This window comes from Oncorhynchus masou, chromosome 12 (assembly GCF_036934945.1).
Source record: "Oncorhynchus masou masou isolate Uvic2021 chromosome 12, UVic_Omas_1.1, whole genome shotgun sequence".
Classification (NCBI taxonomy): Eukaryota; Metazoa; Chordata; class Actinopteri; order Salmoniformes; family Salmonidae; genus Oncorhynchus; species Oncorhynchus masou.
Window position 1 is genome coordinate 19,633,086 of NC_088223.1, and position 24,523 is coordinate 19,657,608.

The 24,523-nt window shown below is 41.4% G+C and overlaps 2 protein-coding genes across 5 annotated transcripts; both read left to right on the forward strand.

The window, feature by feature from the left end:
* Positions 1-337: 337 nt before the first annotated feature.
* fam133b (family with sequence similarity 133 member B) lies at positions 338-5,878 on the forward strand. 3 transcript variants are annotated; one of them, XM_064979836.1, is made up of 11 exons: positions 338-491; positions 1,285-1,382; positions 1,687-1,765; positions 1,876-1,983; positions 2,079-2,129; positions 2,297-2,368; positions 2,661-2,759; positions 2,961-3,032; positions 3,148-3,240; positions 3,518-3,571; positions 5,079-5,878. In XM_064979836.1, the coding sequence occupies exons 1-11, from the start codon at positions 468-470 to the stop codon at positions 5,166-5,168; spliced, it is 840 nt and encodes a 279-aa protein (XP_064835908.1). In that variant the 5' UTR covers positions 338-467; the 3' UTR covers positions 5,169-5,878. The 3 variants fall into 3 exon arrangements, with proteins under 3 accessions (XP_064835908.1, XP_064835909.1, XP_064835910.1); XM_064979837.1 differs by having other exon boundaries at positions 2,994-3,032; XM_064979838.1 differs by having other exon boundaries at positions 2,997-3,032.
* An 8,019-nt stretch (positions 5,879-13,897) lies between these two features.
* LOC135549662 (progranulin-like) lies at positions 13,898-23,753 on the forward strand. 2 transcript variants are annotated; one of them, XM_064979839.1, is made up of 7 exons: positions 13,913-14,023; positions 14,355-14,451; positions 14,550-14,690; positions 15,015-15,320; positions 16,208-16,381; positions 16,712-16,858; positions 23,477-23,753. In XM_064979839.1, the coding sequence occupies exons 3-7, from the start codon at positions 14,550-14,552 to the stop codon at positions 23,603-23,605; spliced, it is 897 nt and encodes a 298-aa protein (XP_064835911.1). In that variant the 5' UTR covers positions 13,913-14,023; positions 14,355-14,451; the 3' UTR covers positions 23,606-23,753. The 2 variants fall into 2 exon arrangements, with proteins under 2 accessions (XP_064835912.1, XP_064835911.1); XM_064979840.1 differs by lacking the exon at positions 14,355-14,451 and having other exon boundaries at positions 13,898-14,023.
* Positions 23,754-24,523: the final 770 nt, after the last annotated feature.

Genomic DNA, 24,523 nt, shown 5'->3' on the forward strand with positions numbered 1-24,523 from the left:
AAGATCATCAGGGACCCCTGGATATTCTGAGCCATGACCGGTTCTCTCCGTTTCCATCACTCAGACATGGGCATTATAGGAGCATCATGGCAAAAAATGTAAAACTGGCCAATAGCTTCTACCCACAGACCATCATCACTAGTCAGCTACCTGCCCCCCTCCCCTCCTCTATTATATTTGTATTGTTTTATTTCACTTTGTACTGCATTGTTGGAGCTCGGAGTTTAATAATTTCACTGTACCCTGTCATTACATACATCTGCAACCCTGTACATGTGTTCTCTCTAATCCAATCTAATACATGTATTTACCGCTAGGTGGCAGTCATCACAGATCTGTGTGTCCGTCGTCAGAGAATCTAGCTACGTAGCTAGAGAAGCTCGCTTGTTGTGGTGGCTAACGACGGGAAGCATGCTACGGTTCTCAATTTAGTGATATTCGCCCAATAGTAGGCGAAATCTGCAGAAATGGGGAAAAGAGACAATAGAGTGGTAAGCCACGTGTTACATAATTACAGGCATGTAGATATTTAGCTTTTTACGATAAATAGTAACGTTATGCATGAAAACAAACAAACATGTTAGCTATAGCTAACTGGCACGGAACGCATGGGCCTGTAACGTTAGGTATGTTAGCTAGGCCCTATAAGTTAGCTAGCTAACAGTAGTTTACAGACAAGTCGAATCCCTTTAAAACTAGCTATATCAAAGGTGCGGAAATTTGAATTATTTTAACATACGATATATATATATCGAACGAATATAGCTTGTTAGGCAAACTAACCTGGCAGATATCGAAGAACAAGTAAACGTTAGCAGGTCGTATGAAGGACCGCTAAACGGAGCCACACCTGAACTAACGTAGCTAACTATTAAGTTCGAAATATATCTAGATATGTTATTTAGCTAGTGTATAATAATATAGCGAACTAGCGAGCACACCCTGTGCCTGTTCTGCTAACATAATTCAAAGCGCACTGTCGAAAAAAAACAACTAACTATTACTGTAACTACGCCTGCCAACTAGGCTCGAGTTCATCACCCGAATTGGCCGGACTGGCTGTCTACGTTGTATCTATGTTATGAATGTGTTAACATTACCTTTGTATGGAAACGCCATAGAATTGGTATTGACAGTCTAGTCAAAATGACTGATCCAACCAAGCCAGGTCAAAATATTGTGTGTTATTATGCTTCCGATCCTGTCTAGACTAGTGTTTCTTGTCTACGGTAGCCAGATGTCATTGAGATGTATGGTCTGACTGTCTCCCTTGTGTGTTTTCAGTCATATGTGAACCCCATAGCTGCATCACGGGCCAAGGGACCTGCACCCAACGCAGGACCGTCTATCCAGGATTACCTGAGCAGACCACGGCCAACATGGTAAGCATAAGATAACACCCCAAAGGACCCAGGATTTGTGCCTGAAAGGGCTCCAGGTTGTATAACTGGCGAGATGGACCTACCCTCATTGATGTTACTGAAGAATGTCAACAGGCAAAATGGTGGATTCTATGTGTGTAAGTCGGGGTAGTAAGGCATTGCTGTTTTATAGTAATAGGCTACACGCTTTGAAATGCTGCCTGCAAGTCACAGTAAAATGTTGCTATGCCCTTGAATGTTTGGACCTAGGCCTACATCACCGTCAGTTGTGATTCATTGAGTGATGATGGTTTTTGTTCATCAGGGAAGAGGTGAAAGAGATCATCGAGAGGAAGAAGAAAGGCTCCAGAGCTCTGGCGGACTTTGAGGATCAAATGAACGAGGTATTGTTCAAATGTCAACAATTGTACTTTATTGACCGGTTGTTATTATACCACAAATCCAGCGTTTTCTTTTTTTCTTACATTCAAATATCACAATTTGCTTTGTATAGAATTGGAAGAAAGAGCTGGCGAAGAACAGAGAGAAGTTACTGGGTGGCGTTGACAAGGAGAAAGAGGAGAAGGAGAAGGAGAAGAGAGAGAAGAAGGAGAAGAAAGAGGTATGCTTCTAGTTCAATCCATGTCTAACATTCGAATACAAACATTTTGTTTTATCGTATCCACCTCTCATACCAGATCTCTGTTTTGTGTTTAGAAAAAGAAGAAAGAGAAGGGGAAAAAAGAAAAGGGAAAGAAATCCAACAGGGTGAGGAAAGCTGTCTCCAATGTTTTGTTGAAGGCTGTTGGTATGCATATTGCGGTAGTGGTATCTGTCATCTAAAGTGTAAGCTTTTCACAAAGGTATCTTTGTATCAGTTGCTGTCTTCAAGTCTTCAAATCTAATGAGCTCTGCTTTCATTGTGTTTGGTCAAGCATTCCTCTCCCTCCTCCTCCTCATCGAGTTCTGATTCCTCTAGCAGCTCCTCCTCAGACTCTGAAGACGAGGTATGTACCAGAGTATTTGGTGACAAGTCTGTGTCAGCTTGCCATACTGTTTCCCAGCCACCCTGTGAGCACTATAGAAATATAATATATTAGAAGTAATTGTATTTCTAAGGTAGGCACGAAGAGCTGTGTGAAGTATTGTGAATACATTTATACTGTTGATATTTTGTTTGGGGATTGGCTTCTACCCCCTTTATGAATATGCATTTCCAGTTAAATATTGTCCTACTAATTCAAAGAGGGGAATGTGATAGATTGAAACTGAGTTTTTATCTGATGTCTGTTTGGTCAGAATGAAAAGAAGAGTGTCAAAAAGAAACGCAAAAAGAAGCGGTCCTCCTCCAAGAAAGCATCAGAAGACTCCACTGTAGAATCGGAGCCCGACAGCAAGGTTACTTTGATGTGGAGAGTATTCCATCTATTTCCTTACATTCATTTTAATAGAAGACATTTCTGCACTCTTAGAAATGTCTTTTGTCACGTGCTTCTCTGTTTAGCCATTGTTTGATTTCTGTTCATTCATTTCAAAGTTGAACTTTTTTTTGTTATGTGAGTACTTCATTAAATCTTCATGTTTTGTATGCCAAAAAAGGGCTCCTTCCCTCTCATTCTGTTTCTCTCCAAGAAGACGAAGATGGAGATGGAGATGAAGAAGAAAGAAAAGGTAATTTAAGGGCATTCGTGTGGCTGTTAGTCCTATTTTGTGTATTGCTGCCTGAAGAAGGTTTTGAACATGCTGGGCTACAGTGAGCTGAGGGCTGTAAATGTTTAACCTTCAGGATGAAAAGAGCCGCAGGAAGAAGAGGAAAGCCGAGCAAAGTCATAAAGACTCATCCTCGGAGTCGTCAGCTGACTCAGAAGTGGAGGAGGGTGTAAGTACATTCACCTCTGTCACCTTTATATTCATTTGCCATGTTTTATGACTGAAAATAATGTGTTATGTATTGACTTAGATGACCACTTATGGGATGTATTTTTGTTCCTCGTTGGAAGGCATAGGTCATCTGCAGTTTAAGTATTATATGGAACAAACTTTTTCTGCATTCTGTATCATTGTGAAATACTGCACTTTTTGATTGGACGTTAGGAAACTGTCAACGGCCTTTCCCCATATATTGTGGTTGGTTAATTTTTGCAATGTTTCTGTAGGGTGAACCCAAGAAGAGAAAGAGAAGTAATGAGGAGAAAGAAAAAATAGCAGCAGTAAGTGGTTGTCAGATAAGCATACACAAACCACAGGATGAAAACGGCCACTCTCCATGTGAGATTTTAATGACTAGTGACCAAAATACACTATATTTACAAAGCTATGTGGACACCCCTTTAAATTAGTTGTGGACACCCCTTTAAATTAGTTGTGGACACCCCTTTAAATTAGTTGTGGACACCCCTTTAAATTAGTGGATTAGTCTATTTCAGCCACATCGTTGCTGACCGGTGTTTAAAATCAAGCACGTCACCATGCAATCTCCATAGACAAACATTGGCAGTAGACTGGACCGTATTGAAGAGCTCAGTGACTGTCAACGTGGCACTGCCACCGTCATAGAATGCCAACTTTCCAACAAGTCTGTAAAATTTCTGCCCTGGTCAACAACTGTTCAGCTGAGGAGTGGTAGGCCACACAATCGTCTGTCCTCGTTTTCCATGGCCGAGCAGCTGCACACAAGCCTAAGATCACCATGCGCAGTGCCATGCGTTGGGAGGAGTGGTGTAAAGCTCGCCAGCTTTGAACTCTGGAGCAGTGGAAATGTATTCTCTGAAGGGATGAATCAGACTTCACCATCTGGCAGTCCGACGGGCGAATGTGGGTTTGGTGGATGCCAGCAGAACGCTACCTGCCCCAAAGCATAGTGCCAACTGTAAAGTTTGGTGGAATGGTCTGGGGCTGTTTTTCATGGTTTGGGCTAGGCCCCTTAGTTCCAGTGAAGGGGAATCTTAGCGCTACAGAATACAATTTCATTCTAGACGATTTTGTGCTTCCAATTTTCATGCAACAGTTTGGGGAAGGACCTTTCCTGTTTCAGCATGACTATACCCCCGTGCACAAAGTGAGGTCCATACAGAAATGGTTTGGAGATCGGTGTGGAAGAACTTGACTGGCCTGCACAGAGCCCTGACCTCAACCCCATCAAACAGCTTTGGGATGAATTGGAACACTGACTGCAAGCCAGGCCTAATCACCCACCTCATAACCCGACCTTACGAATGCTCTGCAAGTCCCTGCAGCAATGTTCCAACATCTAGTGGAAAGCCTTCCCAGAAGAGTGGATGCTGTTAGTGGAGACCAACTTCATATTATGCCCATGATTTTGGAATGAGATGTTTGACGAGCAGGTGTCCACATACCTTTGGTCATGTAGTGTATGTTAGCAAATGACCAGAAATGGCAACATGCCTCTGTCAGCAGATAACTACATGACTATCTCTTGGGATTGTTTCAAATGTAGCATATTTGTAATATAATATATGCAGATGCTTTTATCCAGGGCATCTTAGTCATGCATGCATACATTTTAAGATATGGGTGGTCCTGGGATTTGAACCCACTTCCCTGGTGTTACAAGCGACGTGCTCTATTAAATGAGCCACAAAGGACCACATACAATACTGCCTGAGTAATATTTTTCTGCACTGACATATTTTATACAAAAACATAGCAGAATGGAAGTTTAGCACTTACTTACCCAACTGCTGTAAATGTTAACAGGACAAATCAAAGAAGAAGAGGAAAAAGAAGCACAAGAAACATGGCAGGAAGAAGAAGAAGAAGACCTCTTCTGACGTTGAGTTAGACTAACATCTAGCGCTGTGGTTCTCTGTCCAACTGTCCACCACTAGAGAGCATCTGCCTTTCCACTACCAAAAAATCCCATCTTGGCTGCTCCCATGATGGGGGTAGTTGATGGATTAGGGGAACCGCTAGCTTTCTGCTCATGAGAGTTGAGATGGTGGGGAGATGGGGTTTCTAATGTTAATTAAGGACTGGTGAACTGGGAGTTACGGGTCATCAAACCCTCTGTGACGACTTTACATATTTGTTTTTCTTTTGTCTGTTGCTAGTTTTTATTAGATCCAAATGAATGTCGTCGAGGACACCATAAGTCTGTCAAGTGTGGCCCAACTGAACTGAAACATTTGCATATGAAATGAAAATGATCTTCCATACATGGATATTGATCAGCAGTGTACATTTTTTACACCTTTGGTACGCTGCCCTGCTATGTCGTCTATTTTACCATTCTTGGAGATCTCGTGCATCACAAGCTACACTGAGGTCATTTTGGGACTTTGTTATGCTGGTGCCCAGTGTCATGATGCATGCATTCTGATATGATGGTCACTTCTCTTGCCAGCCTCATATTGAAGTTGGGATTGTGAAAATACGAGTGAAATTGTCATTATCACAAGGGATAAACTGTTCAGTTCTGTTAATGTAATGAATTCTACAACTGAATATCTATAAATGAATGGGTTTTAATTATTAAAGTATTGTTTTATCCTTGATAATATAGTGATTATTTTTTGTGTATTGATGAATGATTTGTATTGGATGAGAGTAACAAATAGCATTTATACTTGTAATTTACCATCCTGGAAGCATCATGAAATACAGTGGGGCAAAAAAAGTATTTAGTCATCCACCAATTGTGCAAGTTCTCCCACTTAAAAAGATGAGAGGCCTGTAATTTTCATCATAGGTACACTTCAACTATGACAGACAAAATGAGAAGGAAAAAAATCACATTGTAGGATTTTTAATTTATTTATTTGCAAATTATGGTGGAAAATAAGTATTTGGTCAATAACCAAAGTTTATTTCAATACTTTGTTATATACCCTTTGTTGGCAATGACAGAGGTCAAACGTTTTCTGTAAGTCTTCACAAGGTTTTCACACACTTGCTGGTATTTTGGCCCATTCCTCCATGCAGATCTCCTCTAGAGCAGTGATGTTTTGGGGCTGTTGCTGGGCAACACAGACTTTCAACCCCCTCCAAAGATTTTCTATGACGTTGAGATCTGGAGACTGGTTCGGTCACTCCAGGACCTTGAAATGCTTCTTACGAAGCCACTCCTTCATGGCCGGGCCGTGTGTTTGGGATCATTGTCATGCTGAAAGACCCAGCCACGTTTCATCTTCAATGCCCTTGCTGATGGAAGGAGGTTTTCACTCAAAATCTCACGATACATGGCCCCATTCATTCTTTCCTTTACACGGATCAGTCGTCCTGGTCCCTTTGCATAAAAACAGCCAAAAGCATGCTGTTTTCCACCCCCATGCTTCACAGTAGGTATGGTGTTCTTTGGTGCAACTCAGCATTCTTTGTCCTCCAAACACGAGTTGAGTTTTTACCAAAAAGTTATATTTTGGTTTCATCTGACTATATGACATTCTCCCAATCTTCTGGATCATCCAAATGCTCTCAAGCAAACTTCAGACGGGCCTGGACATGTACTGGCTTAAGCAGGGGGACAAGTCTGGCACTGCAGGATTTGAGTCCCTGGCGGCGTAGTGTGTTACTGATGGTAGGCTTTGTTACTTTGTTACCCAGCTCTCTGCAGGTCATTCACTAGGTCCCCCCGTGTGGTTCTTGGATTTTTGCTCACCGTTCTTGTGAGATCTTGCGTGGAGCCCCAGATCGAGGTAAATTATCAGTGGTCTTGTATGTCTTCCATTTCCTAATAATTGCTCCCACAGTTGATTTCTTCAAACCAAGCTGCTTACCTATTGCAGATTCAGTCTTCCCAGCCTGGTGCAGGTCTATAATTTTGTTTCTGGTGTCCTTTGACAGCTCTTTGGTCTTGGCCATCGTGGAGTTTGGAGTGTAACTGTTTGAGGTTGTGGACAGGTGTCTTTTATACTGATAACAAGTTCAAACAGGTGCCATTAATACAGGTAACGAGTGGAGGACAGAAGAGCCTCTTAAAGAAGTTACAGGTCTGTGAGAGCCAGAAATCTTGCTTGTTTGTAGATGACCAAATACTTATTTTCCACCATAATTTGCAAATAAATTCATAAAAAATCCTACAAAGTGATTTTCTTGATTTTTTTTTTCTAATTTTGTCTGTCATAGTTGAAGTGTACCTATGATAAAAATTACAGGCCTAATCTTTTTAAGTGGGAGAACTTACACAATTGGTGGCTGACTAAATACTTTTTTGCCCCACTGTATTATTCAAAAATTATTGTAGCAACTGCAGATTACCCCTTTAAAGCTGAAATCTGCAGTTTGTGGGCGACCACACGCCGGCCACTTCTTATGTAGTGTTTTCACTTTGAACGAAAACAAAGGGGTTGAGCCCTGAGCTGCCACAAAGATTATGGATATACTGACAAGATACATATCTCGCCACCCTAAAACAATGAGACTTGTTGTCCACAAAGTGGCACAGCAGGCTGTCTATCTCCCGTCATTCCTTTCTTTGGATTGGTGGATACATCTCGTTATTGTAATTGTTTTTTTAATGTTCAATGAGGGTTGTCAATGTCAATTGTCTGTATTCAATGGAGTAAGATGCTATGCTACTAACCTCATGCCATGGATATGCAAAGCCATCTCAGATAGTTTTTTTCACGTCTTATATCAGTACACTTGTAACAATTTAAGCACTACAAAACTTATGTTCGATCAAATGAACCTCACACATTAATTTTGACCAAATCCAACACTCTCATTGACCTTCCTTAGTGGGCAAAACAGTGCTACCTGCTGGAGGGGGAGACAGATTTTCTGCCGAGTTGGGCCTCTTTAGTGTCCTAAGTTTTCATAACTGTGACCTTCATTTCCTACCGTCTGAACACTGTTAGTGTCTTAACGACCGTTCCACAGGTGCATGTTCATTAATTGTTTATGGTTCATTGAACAAGCATGGGAAACAGTGTTTAAACCCTTTACAATGAAGATCTGTGAAGTTATTTGAATTTTTACTAATTATCTTTGAAAGACAGGGTCCTGAAAAAGGGACGTTTCTTTTTTGGCTGAGTTTATATATCAAGGTGACATCGAGGTAGTTACCAATATTAGTTATTTATTGTGTAGGCTGCTATTCTACTTGAAATTAAATCATGTGAAAGAAAACCGGTGCATGACCGTGATACCCAGTATTGGTAGGAAGCACATGAGGTCAGCAGGCATGTAGCTACAACACTGGTGCACTGGTCGCCGGCTTATTTCATCGTGCAGTCCAATCAGCCACGCCAAATGTTCTTGAGTGGCAAAGAATCTGCCAAATTAGCTGATTTGCTTTCCATACACCCACTCCTTTCAACACGCCCACTCCGGGGCTGCAGCTACCCACACTTGCCTTTGGCTGGATTGTTGGGCTGTCTATGCAAGCAGCTGGAGGCAGGGATTTCTCCTGCAGAGCTCCATTTTTATATAACGGTCTGCCTATTCATGTGAGAGAAGCACTTCAACTATGACAGACAAAATGAGAAAAAAAATCCAGAAAATCACATAGTAGGATTTTTAAAGAATGTATACATATTTAAGTAATACGTATTTGGTCACCTACAAACAAGCAAGAGGGCCAAGTTAGTTTTAGTTTTTATTTATTCATTTATTATCCAATAGGCCACAAAGTGTCCTATCCTAGGCCCACCTAGGCCCCATGCTATTCTAGACCACAATTTACCCCTCCCCCTTTGATATCTGGCTCTGCCCAGGTAACAACCTTGCCTACTCTAAACAATGACTTAGGTAAGATTAGTAAATTATCCTTATGTTCTGACATCATGTAGGAGCGCCCCTTTCATTCTCCACATGTCCAATTCTCCCTTGGGCTTCCGTTCATGTCTATCCTGTATAAATGATCTGTCAAGTGTCTTATCTACTTTAAGAGTTATCTGTGCTGCTTTGTATGTTCTTAGATGTACTGTATATGTGCTTGTCTATTTAAACAGTAACCATTTTCTCTCCTTTCTTATTTCACAGGCACTAGTCAATGCTACTACGTCGGCCTGCTGTGCCGTATAATTTCTTGGCAATGTTTCCGTGTTTTACACCATAGTTCCTGAAACCAACTAAACATTCATTCCACTCAGTATCTGTTTATTTACCCATTCTGTCACTCCTTCCTTGCTCATTTCCTGGCCCCCCTTCTAAAACTTCTCCTCTCTGCTCTCAAACCTTCAAGGTCTAAGCAGCACGGGGAGGGCTCCTCCGTCTGCCCTTCCTCCTATCTGTCTTTCGCGCTTTCTCATTGCAGTCTTTATCAAATATGGGTTGTTACCAACTATTGACTAAGTGTCTCACTGTTTGGCATTATCTGAACTCATGGATGTTTAGAAAAAACATGTCTATGGTGGCAATCTCTAAAGTCCTTACATAACCTTAATCAACCTCGATCCTATCAATAATCCTAAATCACCACAGATGTCATATATCCCTGTCAACTTTAATACTGTTTAAATAAAAATCTTCTAATGATCAAATACAGCCAAAACGAATGCTAACCATATCATATGCTTTCTGTACTAATCAGCTCTCTCCATCGGGAGTCCACTGTGTTTTATCTAACAATAACATGGGTTAACCTTAAAATCAGTCTCATCAATCATTTAATATATGTTGCATAGTGTGGGATACATTATCTACAGTAATTTACCATCCCTAAGAACTGCAACATGTTTTTTTTTCATAATTAATTTTAATGCTTATAAAATCAGTATTTTTCTATCTCAATCTATTTTCCTGCCTTATTTGCTTAAACTATGTCCTGTCCAAACCTCAAAGGACACACTACAGGCTGATCCAACTTTGATGTAATGTCCTTAAAACAAGTCAAAATGAGGCTCAGTTGTGTGTGTGGCCTCCACGTGCCTGTATGACCTCCCTACAATGCCTGGGCATGCTCCTGATGAGGTGGCGGATGGTCTCCTGAGGGATCTCCTCCCAGACCTGGACTAAAGCATCCGCCAACCCCTGGACAGTCTGTGGTGCAACGTGGCATTGGTGGATGGAGTGAGACATGATGTCCCAGATGTGCTCAATTGGATTCAGGTCTGGGGAACGGGCGGGCCAGTCCATAGCATCAATGTCTTCCTCTTGCAGGAACTGCTGACACACTCCAGCCACTTGAGATCTAGCATTGTCTTGCATTAGGAGGAACCCAGGGCCAACCGCACCAGCATATGGTCTCACAAGGGGTCTGAGGATCTCATCTCGGTACCTAATGGCAGTCAGGCTACCTCTGGTGAGCACATGGAGGGCTGTGCGGCCCCCCAAAGAAATGCCACACCACACCATGACTGACCCACCGCCAAACCGGTCATGCTGGAGGATGTTGCAGGCAGCAGAACGTTCTCCATGGCGTCTCCAGACTCTGTCACGTCTGTCACATGTGCTCAGTGTGAACCTGCTTTCATCTGTGAAGAGCACAGGGCGCCAGTGGCAAATTTGCCAATCTTGGTGTTCTCTGGCAAATGCCAAACATCCTGCACGGTGTTGGGCTGTAAGCACAACCCCCACCTGTGGACGTCGGGCCCTCATACCACCCTCATGGAGTCTGTTTCTGACCGTTTAAGCAGACACATGCACATTTGTGGCCTGCTGGAGGTCATTTTGCAGGGCTCTGGCAGTGCTCCTCATGCTCCTCCTTGCACAAAGGCGGAGGTAGCGGTCCTGCTGCTGGTTTTTTGCCCTCCTACGGCCTCCTCCACGTCTCCTGATGTACTGTCCTGTCTCCTGGTAGCGCCTCCATGCTCTGGACCCTACGCTGAGAGACACAGCAAACCTTCTTGCCACAGCTCGCATTGATGTGCCATCCTGGATGAGCTGCACTACCTGATCAACTTGTGTGGGTTGTAGACTCCGTCTCATGCTACCACTAGAGTGAAAGCACCGCCAGCATTCAAAAGAGACCAAAACATCAGCCAGGAAGCATAGGAACTGAGAAGTGGTCTGTGGTCACCACCTGCAGAACCACTCCTTTATTGGGGGTGTCTTGTTAATTGCCTATAATTTCCACCTGTTGTCTATTCCATTTGCACAACAGCATGTGAAATGTATTGTCAATCAGTGTTGCTTCCTAAGTGGACAGTTTGATTTCACAGAAGTGTGATTGACTTGGAGTTATATTGTGTTGTTTAAGTGTTCCCTTTATTTTTTTGAGCAGTGTATATAAAAAATATTACTACCGGTCAAAAGATTAAACAAAGTTTCAAATAACATGATCAGATCAGAGTTACTACTCTGGAACCCTCCACAAAGATAAATTATTGTGGAGGGCCATTGGAAGAGAGACTCAAGAAAGTCTGCCCTTAGTCCAAGGCTATGCCATTTCTTTCGTCTCATTGGTTCAAATTACAACTATGTCAAAGAACTATATACTCGTTCATAATTATCAGTTACTCAATTTACCTTAAAATCAGTATCACAAATGACCGTAAATTCCTTATCCAAATGGCCCTCCCATGAGGCTGATCAGACCACAAGGGAAAGCCATGATAGAGGTCAAAGGTTATACCACCCTTTTACTGTCGTGTTCCATACAATATTAGACAAATTGAAGAACCCTTTATCTAAAGAATTCACGTGTTTAATTTAAACTCAGAAAACAAAACTTCTAATATTCCATATGTGAGTGTACCCCTTTCAGATATGTCTCTTGAAAAATGGAAATGTACTCCCTCCAATCATAATTTTTTTAATTTCCTCAATGTTTCATGTAACTCATTCAGTCCTTCTCCAAATAGTCTCCCCAAAATGCTTGATAGGAATACCCTGCCATTAGACACACACAACTGTGATAAACGTGCACTGTCCCTTTAAAATAAAATAAAGTCAGCCTGCAATCCACTTTGCGGACCTTTCATTGTTCCCCGTAATAAAAACAGATTATAATGTTAGTATACCTTATCTCCCTGTTAAATTTCACTGGTGTTACCTGAACAATCAAACCAAAATCAATAACCGGGAACTATTAGAAAACTTTTACGATACAACTCCCTCTCTTATAGCCAAATATAGCCCAGTGAATGCCACCAATCAGTGCTGCCCACCTTACAATTTTTTAACTACATAAAGAGATGTAAGATAACAACAATACATAAAGAGAGACCTAAGACAACAACATTTAGTCATGGCAACACAATTTGTTTAATGTGGAATGCATTGTTCAGCGCATTGCGCAAGTGGGCCTCTCCCTTAGTTTGCAGTGACTTTCACTTCCTCTCCAACTCTGAGGCAGCAGTGTCATTCGAGTAGCCGGGATTAGCCCAGAAGGCTAATATTTCACAACTATTCTTTCAAAATAATATTTATTGTAAGACACATATTGATGTATTCAGTCAATGGTGCCACCTGTAAATGACCGATTGTTTGGTGCCACCCCCTTGTTTTCGTTCTAAGCGAAAACACTACACGAGAAGTAGGGCAGCATAGGGTCACCCACGACCTGCGGATTCTGGCTTTAAACAGAACATTTGTAGACATCCTCAATCTGGACAAAGTTCCTCATGGTTACACCCAGATTCCCTAAAACAGACTGTATTCCTTATCACTGTAGTTTGCAACACAATACTAAATAGACTTATACAGCAGTCACTTTCACCAAACTAACTATGGAAACCATGGATAGCTATGATGTATTGAGAAACGCTGCAATTTGCATGACAATAACTTTACAGTACAGTTAAGGACTCAGGTCACACAGAGGAATCAATCGTACTACAGACAACCGTGGTAAGAGTAATGCTGTACCTTACATAATTTCTCACTTTTTCCTTCCTTATATTCCACATTTCTCTGAAAATTATTCATCGTTTTTGAAATAACTCCTAGACTTATTAAACAACTATTGCGATGAACACAGTCTAGGGGAGTGAAGAATGTGTCATAGGAATGATTGGTATCAAAGGTTAAAGGAGGCCTATTTAAGTCCTTCATATAGTTTGAGCTATTGTTAATATCTACATCCCCCCCCCTTAAATCTGAACTCAGCCCCTGATTTACTTCCAAGAGGTTAGGAGTCACCATAAAAGCAGAACCTGGTATCCTAGGTGACTTCTAGGTAACATCCCTGAGGTCATGTAAATTCAGCCATCGGTGGTTTCAAATGATAGAGATATGTAATATATGGCTCACTGAACCAAGTGGTCTTGATTTCCTTGATTAATGTTTTGACCAGGGGCCCAGAACACTTGGAGAACGAACAGATAAGCAAAAGTATTTATGCCTGCCTGCCTTTGAGGGGTTTGGCAGATTGCTACGAACCTATCAGAGGAGCGTGTCTGTCTCCCTGTGTGCATATTTCTGTCTATTGTTTGTCTATTTAACCTTTAAATATAGAGGTCGTTGGGGTTCTTCATTTTCCACACCTTGGCCAAATTCACGATTCCCGAGACTTTAAGGTCTAGTGATCATTGACAGACTGACATAATGAAAACCAAAGGGTCTATAAAGCCAACTGGTGCTATTGGACATGGTAATATACTGTTAACTACTTCTGTATTCGTCACTGACCTAAGCTTCTGTTTAGTACATTGTTGGCATACATGGGGAAATGAGATTAAGTTACTTATTTGTTATAAAAAGTGGGAGGATCAAATCTAGTGTATGAATTGGTCAAGGATTCATGAAGTCACCCCATTGTGTAATCTCATCACAGGAAGTGTTTGGATCACTACACTGAGCTCAATATCAAGGCTAAGGTAAGTGAGATTTAAAAAAGAGAAAATCATTTCATTTTAAACTATGCAATTAGAAATCACAAATATAAGAATTAGTAAACAACAAATGTATTCAATTATTTGAATCTTAGTCAAGTAATTCAGAAGTCATCTAAATTTAGATGCATTTGAAATTGAAAGTAAACTGAGACACCATGTTAGTGCTGTGGCAGCGTGTTCGTAAATTCACTCTGGATTCTGGAGTGCCAGAGTGCGTTCAAAGTGTGCTCTGGGCTATCATAAATTCAGAGCATTTCGCTCTGGCACTCTCAAACCACCCTCATGTTTTTCATCTTACTTTTGCTCATCTAAGGGTGCGTTACAAACAAGTAATCTGACAGAACTGGTCCTCCAGAGGTAATTTACAAACGTACCATAAGATAAAGACAACGAGTTGGAAATTCCACAAGGTATAATGATCCAGTAAACTTCAAAAAATAAACATCATACTCAACCTACTACAAAATTCCTCTAAATTGTAACCACTTGTTAAATCCCTATCCTTTAGATGTGGAGCATAGCTGCATTGGTGTTAGTGCTGACAGGGTCTGTCTCTTGCTACATCACGTGCCCTGGTGGGAAGGTCTGCTCTGATCAAACAACCTGTTGTTTGACTAAAGGAGGATATGCCTGCTGTCCAGTTCCCAATGTAAGTAACCAGGGTTCACCGTAGGGCAATTTGTAGCCTGGTCCCAGATCTGTTTGTCATGTCAACAGCCATAGCAATTGGCAGCACAAACATCTGGAACCAGGCTAGGGAATTTGATAACACTAGTAAATGGGATTCTCATCAGCACTAAGGTTGTAAATACTGGAAAAAGAAACCAGCATACTGGTACTGTTGTTTCCTTTTCTTTTGGATTACAAAACCAATATTTCAGTTGAAAGACCTTGGGTTTAGAAAGCTGTATGAGCAAAGACCCCATTAAGGTGTTTTGACTGCATATCACCTTTTTTTCATTATGTTTTCCAGGCGGTGTGTTGCTCTGACATGGCCCACTGTTGCCCGTCAGGCTTCAACTGCAATGCCATCACCCAGAAGTGTGAGAAAGGCAACCATCCATGGAGCAGTGTGGCCATGCTGAACAAGGTGGCTGCAGAGGAACCAAGCTCTCCTGTCTCTGCTCCGCTCGAATCTGACAGCAGCCCTGTCCAGAGCAATGCAATGGAGAGCTCCATGGTCGGCAAGGTGCAATGTGACAACTATTATGCTTGTCCCGACGGCACCACCTGCTGCCACCATCCCACAGGCCTGTGGTTCTGCTGTCCTTACTCTCCTGTGAGTTGACTAGTGTTTCTCTGCTTGTAGTATGTTGGCTTGAAGGGCTCTTGTCAATTTGTAATAGTGTTATAGAGTAGCTGGCAGTATCAGGAATTAGTGACACTTTTGTTGTTATTGTATTAGGTTTTTCTTACAGCTAAAAAACAAAACATACTACACAATAAGTTATTCATATTTTTCTAAACTGGATATTTTCTCAGAAATATTAAAAACAAGAATTTGAGAGCTGTGGTATGCATGAAACAATATACTGAATCAATATACGTTGTACTTAATTCCAAAATGGTTATTGTCAATATACAGTGAGCTATAAAAGGATTGGGACAGTGACATTTGTTGTTGTTGTTTTGGCTCTGTACTCCAGCACTTTGGATTTTAAATTATACAATGACTAAGAGGTTAAGGTGCAGACTGTCAGCTTTAATTTGAGGTTATTGTCATCTATATTGTTTCAACAGTTTAGAAATTACAGCAATTTTTGTACATATTCCCCCCATTTCAGGGGACCAAAAATATTTGGTAGAATTTCACTTATATGTGTATTGAAGTAGTCTAAAGTGTAGTATTTGGTCCCATAATCCTAGCACACAATGATTACATCAAGCGTGTGACTACAAACTTGTTGTTTCAGATGATATATTGTGTAATTTTGGAGTCACTTTTATTGTAAATAAGATTATAATATATTTCTAAACATTTCTACATTAATGTGGATGCTACCATGATTATGGATAGTCCTGAATCAATGGTGAATAGTGATGTGTTAGAAAGTTAGACGCACAAATACCATACCCCCAGAGCCAAAACAAGAACAACAAACTTGTCACTGTCCCAATACTTTTGTAGCTCACTGTATCAACTTGTGTACTTCTGTTTTTCCACAGGGTAGGTGCTGTCTAGATGGGTACCACTGCTGTCCCTATGGCTATGACTGTGACCCCACATACACGAAGTGTGTGAGGTACGGCAGCCTGAGGTACCCTTTTGCTCCGAGGCAGGCCCCTTCAATGATCGAAGCCATCAAGGTCTCCAAACCGGAAAACAAGGTCCATGATCAGGTTGGTACCTATGCGTCACACTCACAGGCAACCAATGTTTGTGTAGGCAGTGGACATTGTTCTCTTTCTATGTTTGTTCCTGTGCCATTCAAGTCAGTCTAAGAGAAAATCACTTTTGATTCCCACCTTATGGGCATTAAAAATAATAATGAATAGAGAATGATTTCCTGCACACTGGTATGCTATTATATTTTAACCTCTGAGAGTAGTTAGTAATGTAATCACATTGTTCCCACGCAACCAGATACTCAGATGTGCGGTTTTTTTTACATGTTGAACCCCTGAGTAGAACATTGACGGTGTGGTTATCTTCTTTCCCTCGTCTTTTAGCAGGTCTCATGGACAGCTCTAGTTCAGGCCGCTGACAGCACGCCACAGGCTGGAGTCACTCACTGTGACACTAAATTCTATTGTCCTTCTGCAACCAGCTGCTGCAAGGGACCTAATGGCAAATGGGGATGTTGCCCATTCCCACTGGTAAATATACTGAAAGTGTTGGGTGTACTCTAGAGGGGATTTAATAACACTGACATTAAATACCACTGAGCTATCATTTGATAAAGTAGTATATCGATATTATGTAGGTAGAGCATGTTTAATAATGTAATGAACATTTTATCTGTAGTGCACGTGCAGAGCAGTGTAAAATGTTTTAATCAAATCAAATGTTATTTGTCACATGCGCTGAATACAACAGGTATAGACCTCACTGTGAAATGCTCACTTACAAGCCCTTAACCAACAATGCAGTTAAGAAAAATACCTAAAAAAAGTAACAAAAACAAGTTACAAATAATTCAAGAGCAGCAGTAAAATAACAATAGCGAGGCTATATGCAGTTGAAATCAGAAGTTTACCTAAACTTAGGTTGGAGTCATTAAAACTCGTTTTTCAACCACTCCACAAATTTCTTGTTAACAAACTATAGTTTTGGCAAGTCGGCTAGGACATCTACTTTGTGCATGACACAAGTCATTTTTCCAACAATTGTTTACAGACAGATTATTTTACTTATAATTCACTGTATCACAATTCCAGTGGGTCAGAAGTAGATGTTGACCGATTATGATTTTTCAACGCCTATACCATACAGATTATTGGAGGACCAAAAAAGCTGATACCGATTAATCGGCCGATTACATTTTTTTTTAAATGTATTTGTAATAATGACAATTCCAACAATACTGAATTAACACTTATTTTATCTTAATATAATACATCAATAAAATCAACTTAGCCTCAAGTAGATAATGAAACATGTTCAATTTGGTTTAAATAATGCAAAAACAAAGTGTTGGAGAAGAACGTAAAAGTGCAATATGTGCTATGTAAGAAAGCTAATGTTTCAGTTCCATGCTCAGAACATGAGAACATATGAAAGCTGGTGGTTCCTTTTGACATGAGTCTTCAATATTCCCAGGTAATAAGTTTTAGGTTGTAGTTATTATAGGACTATTTCCCTCTATACCATTTGTATTTCATTAACCTTTGACAATTGGATGTTCTTATAGGCACTTTAGTATTGCCAGTGTAACAGTATAGCTTCCGTCCCTCTCCTCCCTGGGCTCGAACCAGCAACACAACGACAACAGCCACCACATCGAAGCAGCGTTACCCATGCAGATCAAGGGAAACAACCACCCCAAGGCTCAGAGCGAGTGAAGTTTGAAACGCTATTAGCACACGCTAACTAGCCAGCCATTTCACTTCGGTTACACCAGCCTCATCTCAGGAGTTGATAGGCTTGAAGTCAAATCAAATCAAATCAAATTTATTTATATAGCCCTTCGTACATCAGCTGATATCACAAAGTGCTGTACAGAAACCCAGCCTATAACCCCAAACAGCAAGCAATGCAGGTGTAGAAGCACGGTGGCTAGGAAAAACTCCCTAGAAAGGCCAAAACCTAGGAAGAAACCAAGATAGGAACCAGGCTATGTGGTGTGGCCAGTCCTCTTCTGGCTGTGCCGGGTGGAGATTATAACAGAACATGGCCAAGATGTTCAAATGTTCATAAATGACCAGCATGGTCGAATAATAATAAGGCAGAACAGTTGAAACTGGAGCAGCAGCACGGTCAGGTGGACTGGGGACAGCAAGGAGTCATCATTTCAGGTAGTCCTGGGGCATGGTCCTAGGGCTCAGGTCCTCTGAGAGAGAGAAAGAAAGAGAGAATTAGAGAGAGCATATGTGGGTGGCCAGTCCTCTTCTGGCTGTGCCGGGTGGAGATTATAACAGAACATGGCCAAGATGTTCAAATGTTCATAAATGACCAGCATGGTCGAATAATAATCACAAACAGAACAGTTGAAACTGGAGCAGCAGCACGGCCAGGTGGACTGGGGAGCAAGGAGCAAGGAGTCATCATGTCAGGTAGTCCTGGGGCATGGTCCTAGGGCTCAGGTCCTCCGAGAGAGAGAAAGAAAGACAGAAGGAGAGAATTAGAGAACGCACACTTAGATTCACACAGGACACCAAATAGGACAGGAGAAGTACTCCAGATATAACAAACTGACCCTAGCCCCCCGACACATGAACTACTGCAGCATAAATACTGGAGGCTGAGACAGGAGGGGCCAGGAGACACTCTGGCCCCATCCGAGGACACCCCCGGACAGGGCCAAACAGGAAGGATATAACCCCACCCACTTTGCCAAAGCACAGCCCCCACACCACTAGAAGGATATCTTCAACCACCAACTTACCATTCTGAGACAAGGCTGAGTATAGTCCACAAAGATCTCCGCCATGGCACAACCCAAGGGGGGGCGCCAACCCAGACAGGATGACCACATCAGTGAATCAACCCACTCAAGTGACGCACCCCTTCCAGGGACGGCATGAGAGAGCCCCAGCAAGCCAGTGACTCAGCCCCTGTAATAGGGTTAGAGGCAGAGAATCCCAGTGGAAAGAGGGGAACTGGCCAGGCAGAGACAGCAAGGGCGGTTCGTTGCTCCAGAGCCTTTCCGTTCACCTTCCCACTCCTGGGCCAGACTACACTCAATCATATGACCCACTGAAAAGATGCGTCTTCAGTAAAGACTTAAAGGTTGAGACCGAGATTGCGTCTCTGACATGGGTAGGCAGACCGTTCCATAAAAATTGAGCTCTATAGGAGAAAGCCCCGCCTCCAGCTGTTTGCTTAGAAATTCTAGGGACAATTAGGAGGCCTGCGTCTTGTGACCGTAGCGAACATGTAGGTATGTACGGCAGGACCAAATCAGAGAGATAGGTAGGAGCAAGCCCATGTAATGCTTTGTAGGTTAGCAGTAAAACCTTGAAATCAGCCCTTGCTTTGACAGGAAGCCAGTGTAGAGAGGCTAGCACTGGAGTAATATGATCAAATTTTTTGGTTCTAGTCAGGATTCTAGCAGCCGTATTTAGTACTAACTGAAGTTTATTTAGTGCTTTATCTGGGTAGCCGGAAAGTAGAAACAGTGCAATGCTTGACGCACAATGAAGAGCTGCACGAAAGTGCTGTTTGAATTCATGTTTACGCTCCTGCTTCTGCCTACCACCGCTCAGATACTTAGATACTTGTATGCTTGTATGCTCAGTCAGATTATATGCAACACAGGACGTGCTAGATAATATCTAGTAATATCATCAACCATGTGTAGTTAACTAGTGATTATGATTGATTATTTTTTATAAGATAAGTTTAATGCTAGCTAGCAACTTACCTTGGCTTACTGCATTTGCGTAACAGGCTTGTGGAGTTCAACGAGAGAGAGGCAGGTCGTTATTGCGTTGGACTAGTTAACTGTAATCTTGCAAGATTGGCTCCCCCGAGCTGACAAGGTGAAAATCCGTCTTTCTGCCCCTGAACGAGGCAGTTAACCCACCGTTCCTAGGCCATCATTGAAAATAAGAATGTGTTCTTAACTGACTTGCCTAGTTAAATAAAGATTAAATAAAGGTGTAAAAAAATATAAAAAATAGGCAAATAGGCCAACAAAAATATCGATTTCCGACTGTTATGAAAACTTGAAAACGGCCCTAATTAATCGGCCATTCCGATTAATTGGTCAACCTCTAGTCAGAAGTTTATGTACACTAAGTTGACTGTGCCTTTAAACAGCTTGGAAAATTCCAGAAAATTATGTCATGGCTTTAGAAGCTTCTGATAGGCTAATTGACATAATTTGAGTCAATTGAAGGTGTACTTGTGGATGTATTTCAAGGCCTACCTTCAAATTCAGTGCCTCTTTGCTTGACATCATGGGAAAATCTAAAGAAATCAGCCAAGACCTCAGAAAGAAAATTGTAGACCTCCACAAGTCTGGTCCATCCTTGGGAGGAATTTTCAAATGCCTGAAGGTACTACGGTCATCTGTACAAACAATAGTACGCAAGTATTAACACCATGGGAGCACGCAGCCATCATACCGCTCAGGAAGAAGATGCGTTCTGTCTCCTAGAGATAAACGTACTTTGGTGCGGAAGGTGCAAATCAATCCCAGAACAACAGCAAAGGACCTTGTGAAGATGCTGGAGGAAACAGGTACAAAAGCATCTATATCCACAGTAACACAAGTCCTATATCAACATAACCTAAAAGGCCGCTCAGCAAGGAAGAAGCCACTGCTCCAAAACCGCCATAAAAAAGCCAGACTACGGTTTGCAACTGCACATGGGGACAAAGATCGTATTCAAACGTCCTCTGGTCTGGTGAAACAAAAATAGAACTGTTTGGCCATAATGACCATCATTGTGTTTGGAGGAAAAAGGGGGAGGCTTGCAAGCCGAAGAACACCATCCCAACCGTGAAGCACGGGGGTGGCAGCGTCATGTTGTGGGGGTGCTTCGCTGCAGGAAGGACTGGTGCACTTCACAAAATAGATGGCATCATGAGGCTGGAAAATGATGTGGATGTTGTCATGTATTTACTATCATTAACTGAAGACTTAATTTTTTATCAAAGATTCTCTGTAATTAGTATTACGCGATTAGACTGATTAATCATGTAACTAATTAACTAGGAAGTCGAGGCACCAAGGAAAAAATATTCAGATTACAAGGTTATAATTTCCTATTATAACCTTTCAGATATTTTCATATCTGATCCATAGTCTTCTGATTAATTAATTATTTACTTTACCTCACGTTAGTCTCATTCCAAACGTCGTAAATTGTTGGTTATCTGCACGAACCCAGTCTTCACTATGAGTAATCCATACATCAATTGTCTTAAATCATTTATTTATTGCTAACTAAGTAATTCACAGAAATGCATAAACAAACAAACAAGGTAAATGTGGTTACAAGAAATGATAGGAGAATGTGCCCTAGTGGGCTAAACCGGCATGGCGGCTTGTTAGACAAAAGGGGAAGTGGGGGTCGACTAAGAAGTCACTACAAAGTGATAATTATAACAATTGAAATGCTAATCCTTTGCACATGAACGCTCACTCATTTGGGAACAATTGCAATCAATATACTGTATATATTTACGCTCAGTGTGTCGTCTTGATCGCTGGTGAAAAGTTAATTTCTTTTGGAGAATTGTCCGTCTCTCTCTCTGTCGTGTTTGTAGTGGATAGTTCAGAGTGACATTCATTCGTTTCGTTATAGAATGGATGTTTCGGCGGTTGTCGTTCTTCGTGTTCAATGATACCGAATTCCTAGCTGCAGACTAGTAATTAATATCAAAGACTTGTTCTTATTCTGTCGTTATCGATAGTCTAAGAGTTTAACCACATGGTATGGTTAAAAGATTCAGCAATGGTCTACAACCTTTGTCCTCCTAATGGAGAAAAACATGGTCTGCAACCTTTAGCCATCTCGTAATTGAGGTAAGCTCGGTCTGCTGATCGAAAACCCGAGTGGGGGTTTTATTTGGAAGGCAGAAAAGGGCTGTCCTAGGACGCCTGACCCTAACTGGGCTCAGGGGCGGTCCTCTGATTTAGTTAACTCCAATCCCCTTTTTCCTTCATTAAACACGTCCAAAATCATATTACACAATTTTACAAACAGTATCATACTCACTCATTCATCTTATACAACAATTAGATGTAAACCTCATATCTGAGGCTATTATATAAACAGTGTTATGGTAATGTGGCCACACCGTCTCCCATGAGCTTCCCCAAGTTGTGACAAATGGACCAGTTTGTAGCTGGATTCTTCACTGATCTTTTATACTTTCTCCGGAAGATGAAATTTGTTGGTACCTCAAGTTCTGTGAGGTGGAAGGAATTACTTTGTTCTCTATGAAAATTTACTCTCTATACTGTGTGTCCATGAGGAGTTCCTCAGGAATTTACGACGTCTCTCTGACAACATCAACCTAGTTGAAGGAGGAAAGGTGGGAGGCAGGGAGAGGGGGATGGGGCTTGCTATACCCAAAGAGGCCAACGTCATGACAATGTATTAAAGAAACATCTCAAGATATCAGTCAGGAAGTTAAAGCTTGGTCGCAAATGGGTCCTCCAAATGGACAATGACCTCAGGCATATTTCCAAAGTTGTGGCAAAATGGCTTAAGGACAACAAAGTCAAGGTCTTGGAGTGGCCATCACAAAGCCCTGACCTCAATCCTATAGAACATTTGAAAGCAGAACTGAAAAAGCGTGTGTGAGCAAGGAGGCCTACAAACCTGACTCAGTTACACCAGCTCCGTCAGGAGGAATGGGCCAAAGTTCACTCAACTTATTGTGGGAAGCTTGTGGAAGTCTACCAAAAGCGTTTAACCCAAGTTAAACAATTTAAAGGCAATTCTACCAAATACCAATTGAGTGTATGTGAACTTCTGACCCACTGGGAATGTGATGAAAGAAATAAAAGCTGAAATAAGTAAATCTCACTACTATTATTCTGACATTTCACATTCTTAAAATAAAGTGGTGATCCTAACTGACATAAGACAGGGAATTTGTACTATGATTAAATGTCAGGAATTGTGAAAAACTGAGTTTAAATGTATTTGGCTAAGGTGTATGTAAACTTCCGACTTCAACTGTACAGGGGGCAATGGTTAGTTGAGGTAATTGAGGTAATATGTACATGTAGGTAGAGTTATCCCATTAAGATCATGTGCAATATTATGCCGATTTTATATTACTATCATGTTCTGAGACCTATTTTTAATTTTTAGGCAAAGTGTTGTGCGGATGGCCTGCATTGCTGTGAATATGGATACACCTGTGACCCAAACTCATACAAGTGCAGGAAATGGTACTCTCAGATTCCTTCAGGTCTGAAGGATGATGCAAATCAGGACTGACACTATTTCAAATGATTTATGATCTTGTCACTGTACTGACATTGGATTGTACCCTTTTTGTGAATGCATTTGAATTTAACCTTGCACTGATGAATACAAGAATGTTAAATCATTTCACCCAATCATTAAAATGTTTCCTTGTTGAGTATTTAGTGTATCATTCCTTATAGGTTATCAATCTCCACTGGCTAAATTGTATCAGAGTCAAATATTTATATACAGTATGGGTGTGTTCGTAAATTAATTCTGGAGCGCATGGGTGTGCTCAGAGTGCGCTCATAAATTCAGAGCGCTATCAGATTGTCAGTTACTACATTCAGAGCGCACACTAGACGCTTTGGCCAAGGAGTAGGGTTGATCCCATCATTCTGACCTCACAACTGCAGTCAAGCACCCAAGCTAACTGGCTAACGTTGTCTAGCTAACGTACTTCCTGACACAAATGAGAGAACACCTCAGTGTGACCATTTTACTCAGCCTGTCAGAGCTGGTTAGTCTGTTTTCATGTTATCCAGAGCGTTGGTGACTGTAACCGTACTGCTGGCATCACTTTCATTACGCATTTCATTACGCTAACGTTTACTGACACCGGCCTTATTCAACGGGTGTTGAGCGTTCGTAAAGTCATCAGTTATTCTGCGCTCTGGCACACTCAGACAAGAGTGCTCTGAAATCGGAGAAGATAGGAACCCATACTATGTATCATTCATGCTCCTCACTTTCTGAGCCATTGCCTGATTGGAGTTACTATGGTAACAACATCAAGTAGCTCACGTTAGTTTTTCAAAAATGTTATTATGAACACAACAAATACAAAAAAAAAAAAACAGAAATATACAAACAAGAGTACATAAACCTAACCATTAAATAATGTAATGAAACAGCAGGGAGCAGGTCTCGAACCCTCGACCTTCTAGC

Coding starts and splice junctions, on each gene's coding strand:
- fam133b (XM_064979836.1), top strand. CDS start 468: ATGGGGAAAAGAGACAATAGAGTG. Junction 492..1,284: donor GGAAAAGAGACAATAGAGTG/GTAAGCCACGTG, acceptor GTGTGTTTTCAG/TCATATGTGAACCCCATAGC. Junction 3,572..5,078: donor AGAAAGAAAAAATAGCAGCA/GTAAGTGGTTGT, acceptor AAATGTTAACAG/GACAAATCAAAGAAGAAGAG.
- LOC135549662 (XM_064979840.1), top strand. CDS start 14,550: ATGTGGAGCATAGCTGCATTGGTGTTAGTGCTGACAGGGTCTGTCTCT. Junction 14,691..15,014: donor CCTGCTGTCCAGTTCCCAAT/GTAAGTAACCAG, acceptor TATGTTTTCCAG/GCGGTGTGTTGCTCTGACAT. Junction 16,859..23,476: donor GATGTTGCCCATTCCCACTG/GTAAATATACTG, acceptor TTTAATTTTTAG/GCAAAGTGTTGTGCGGATGG.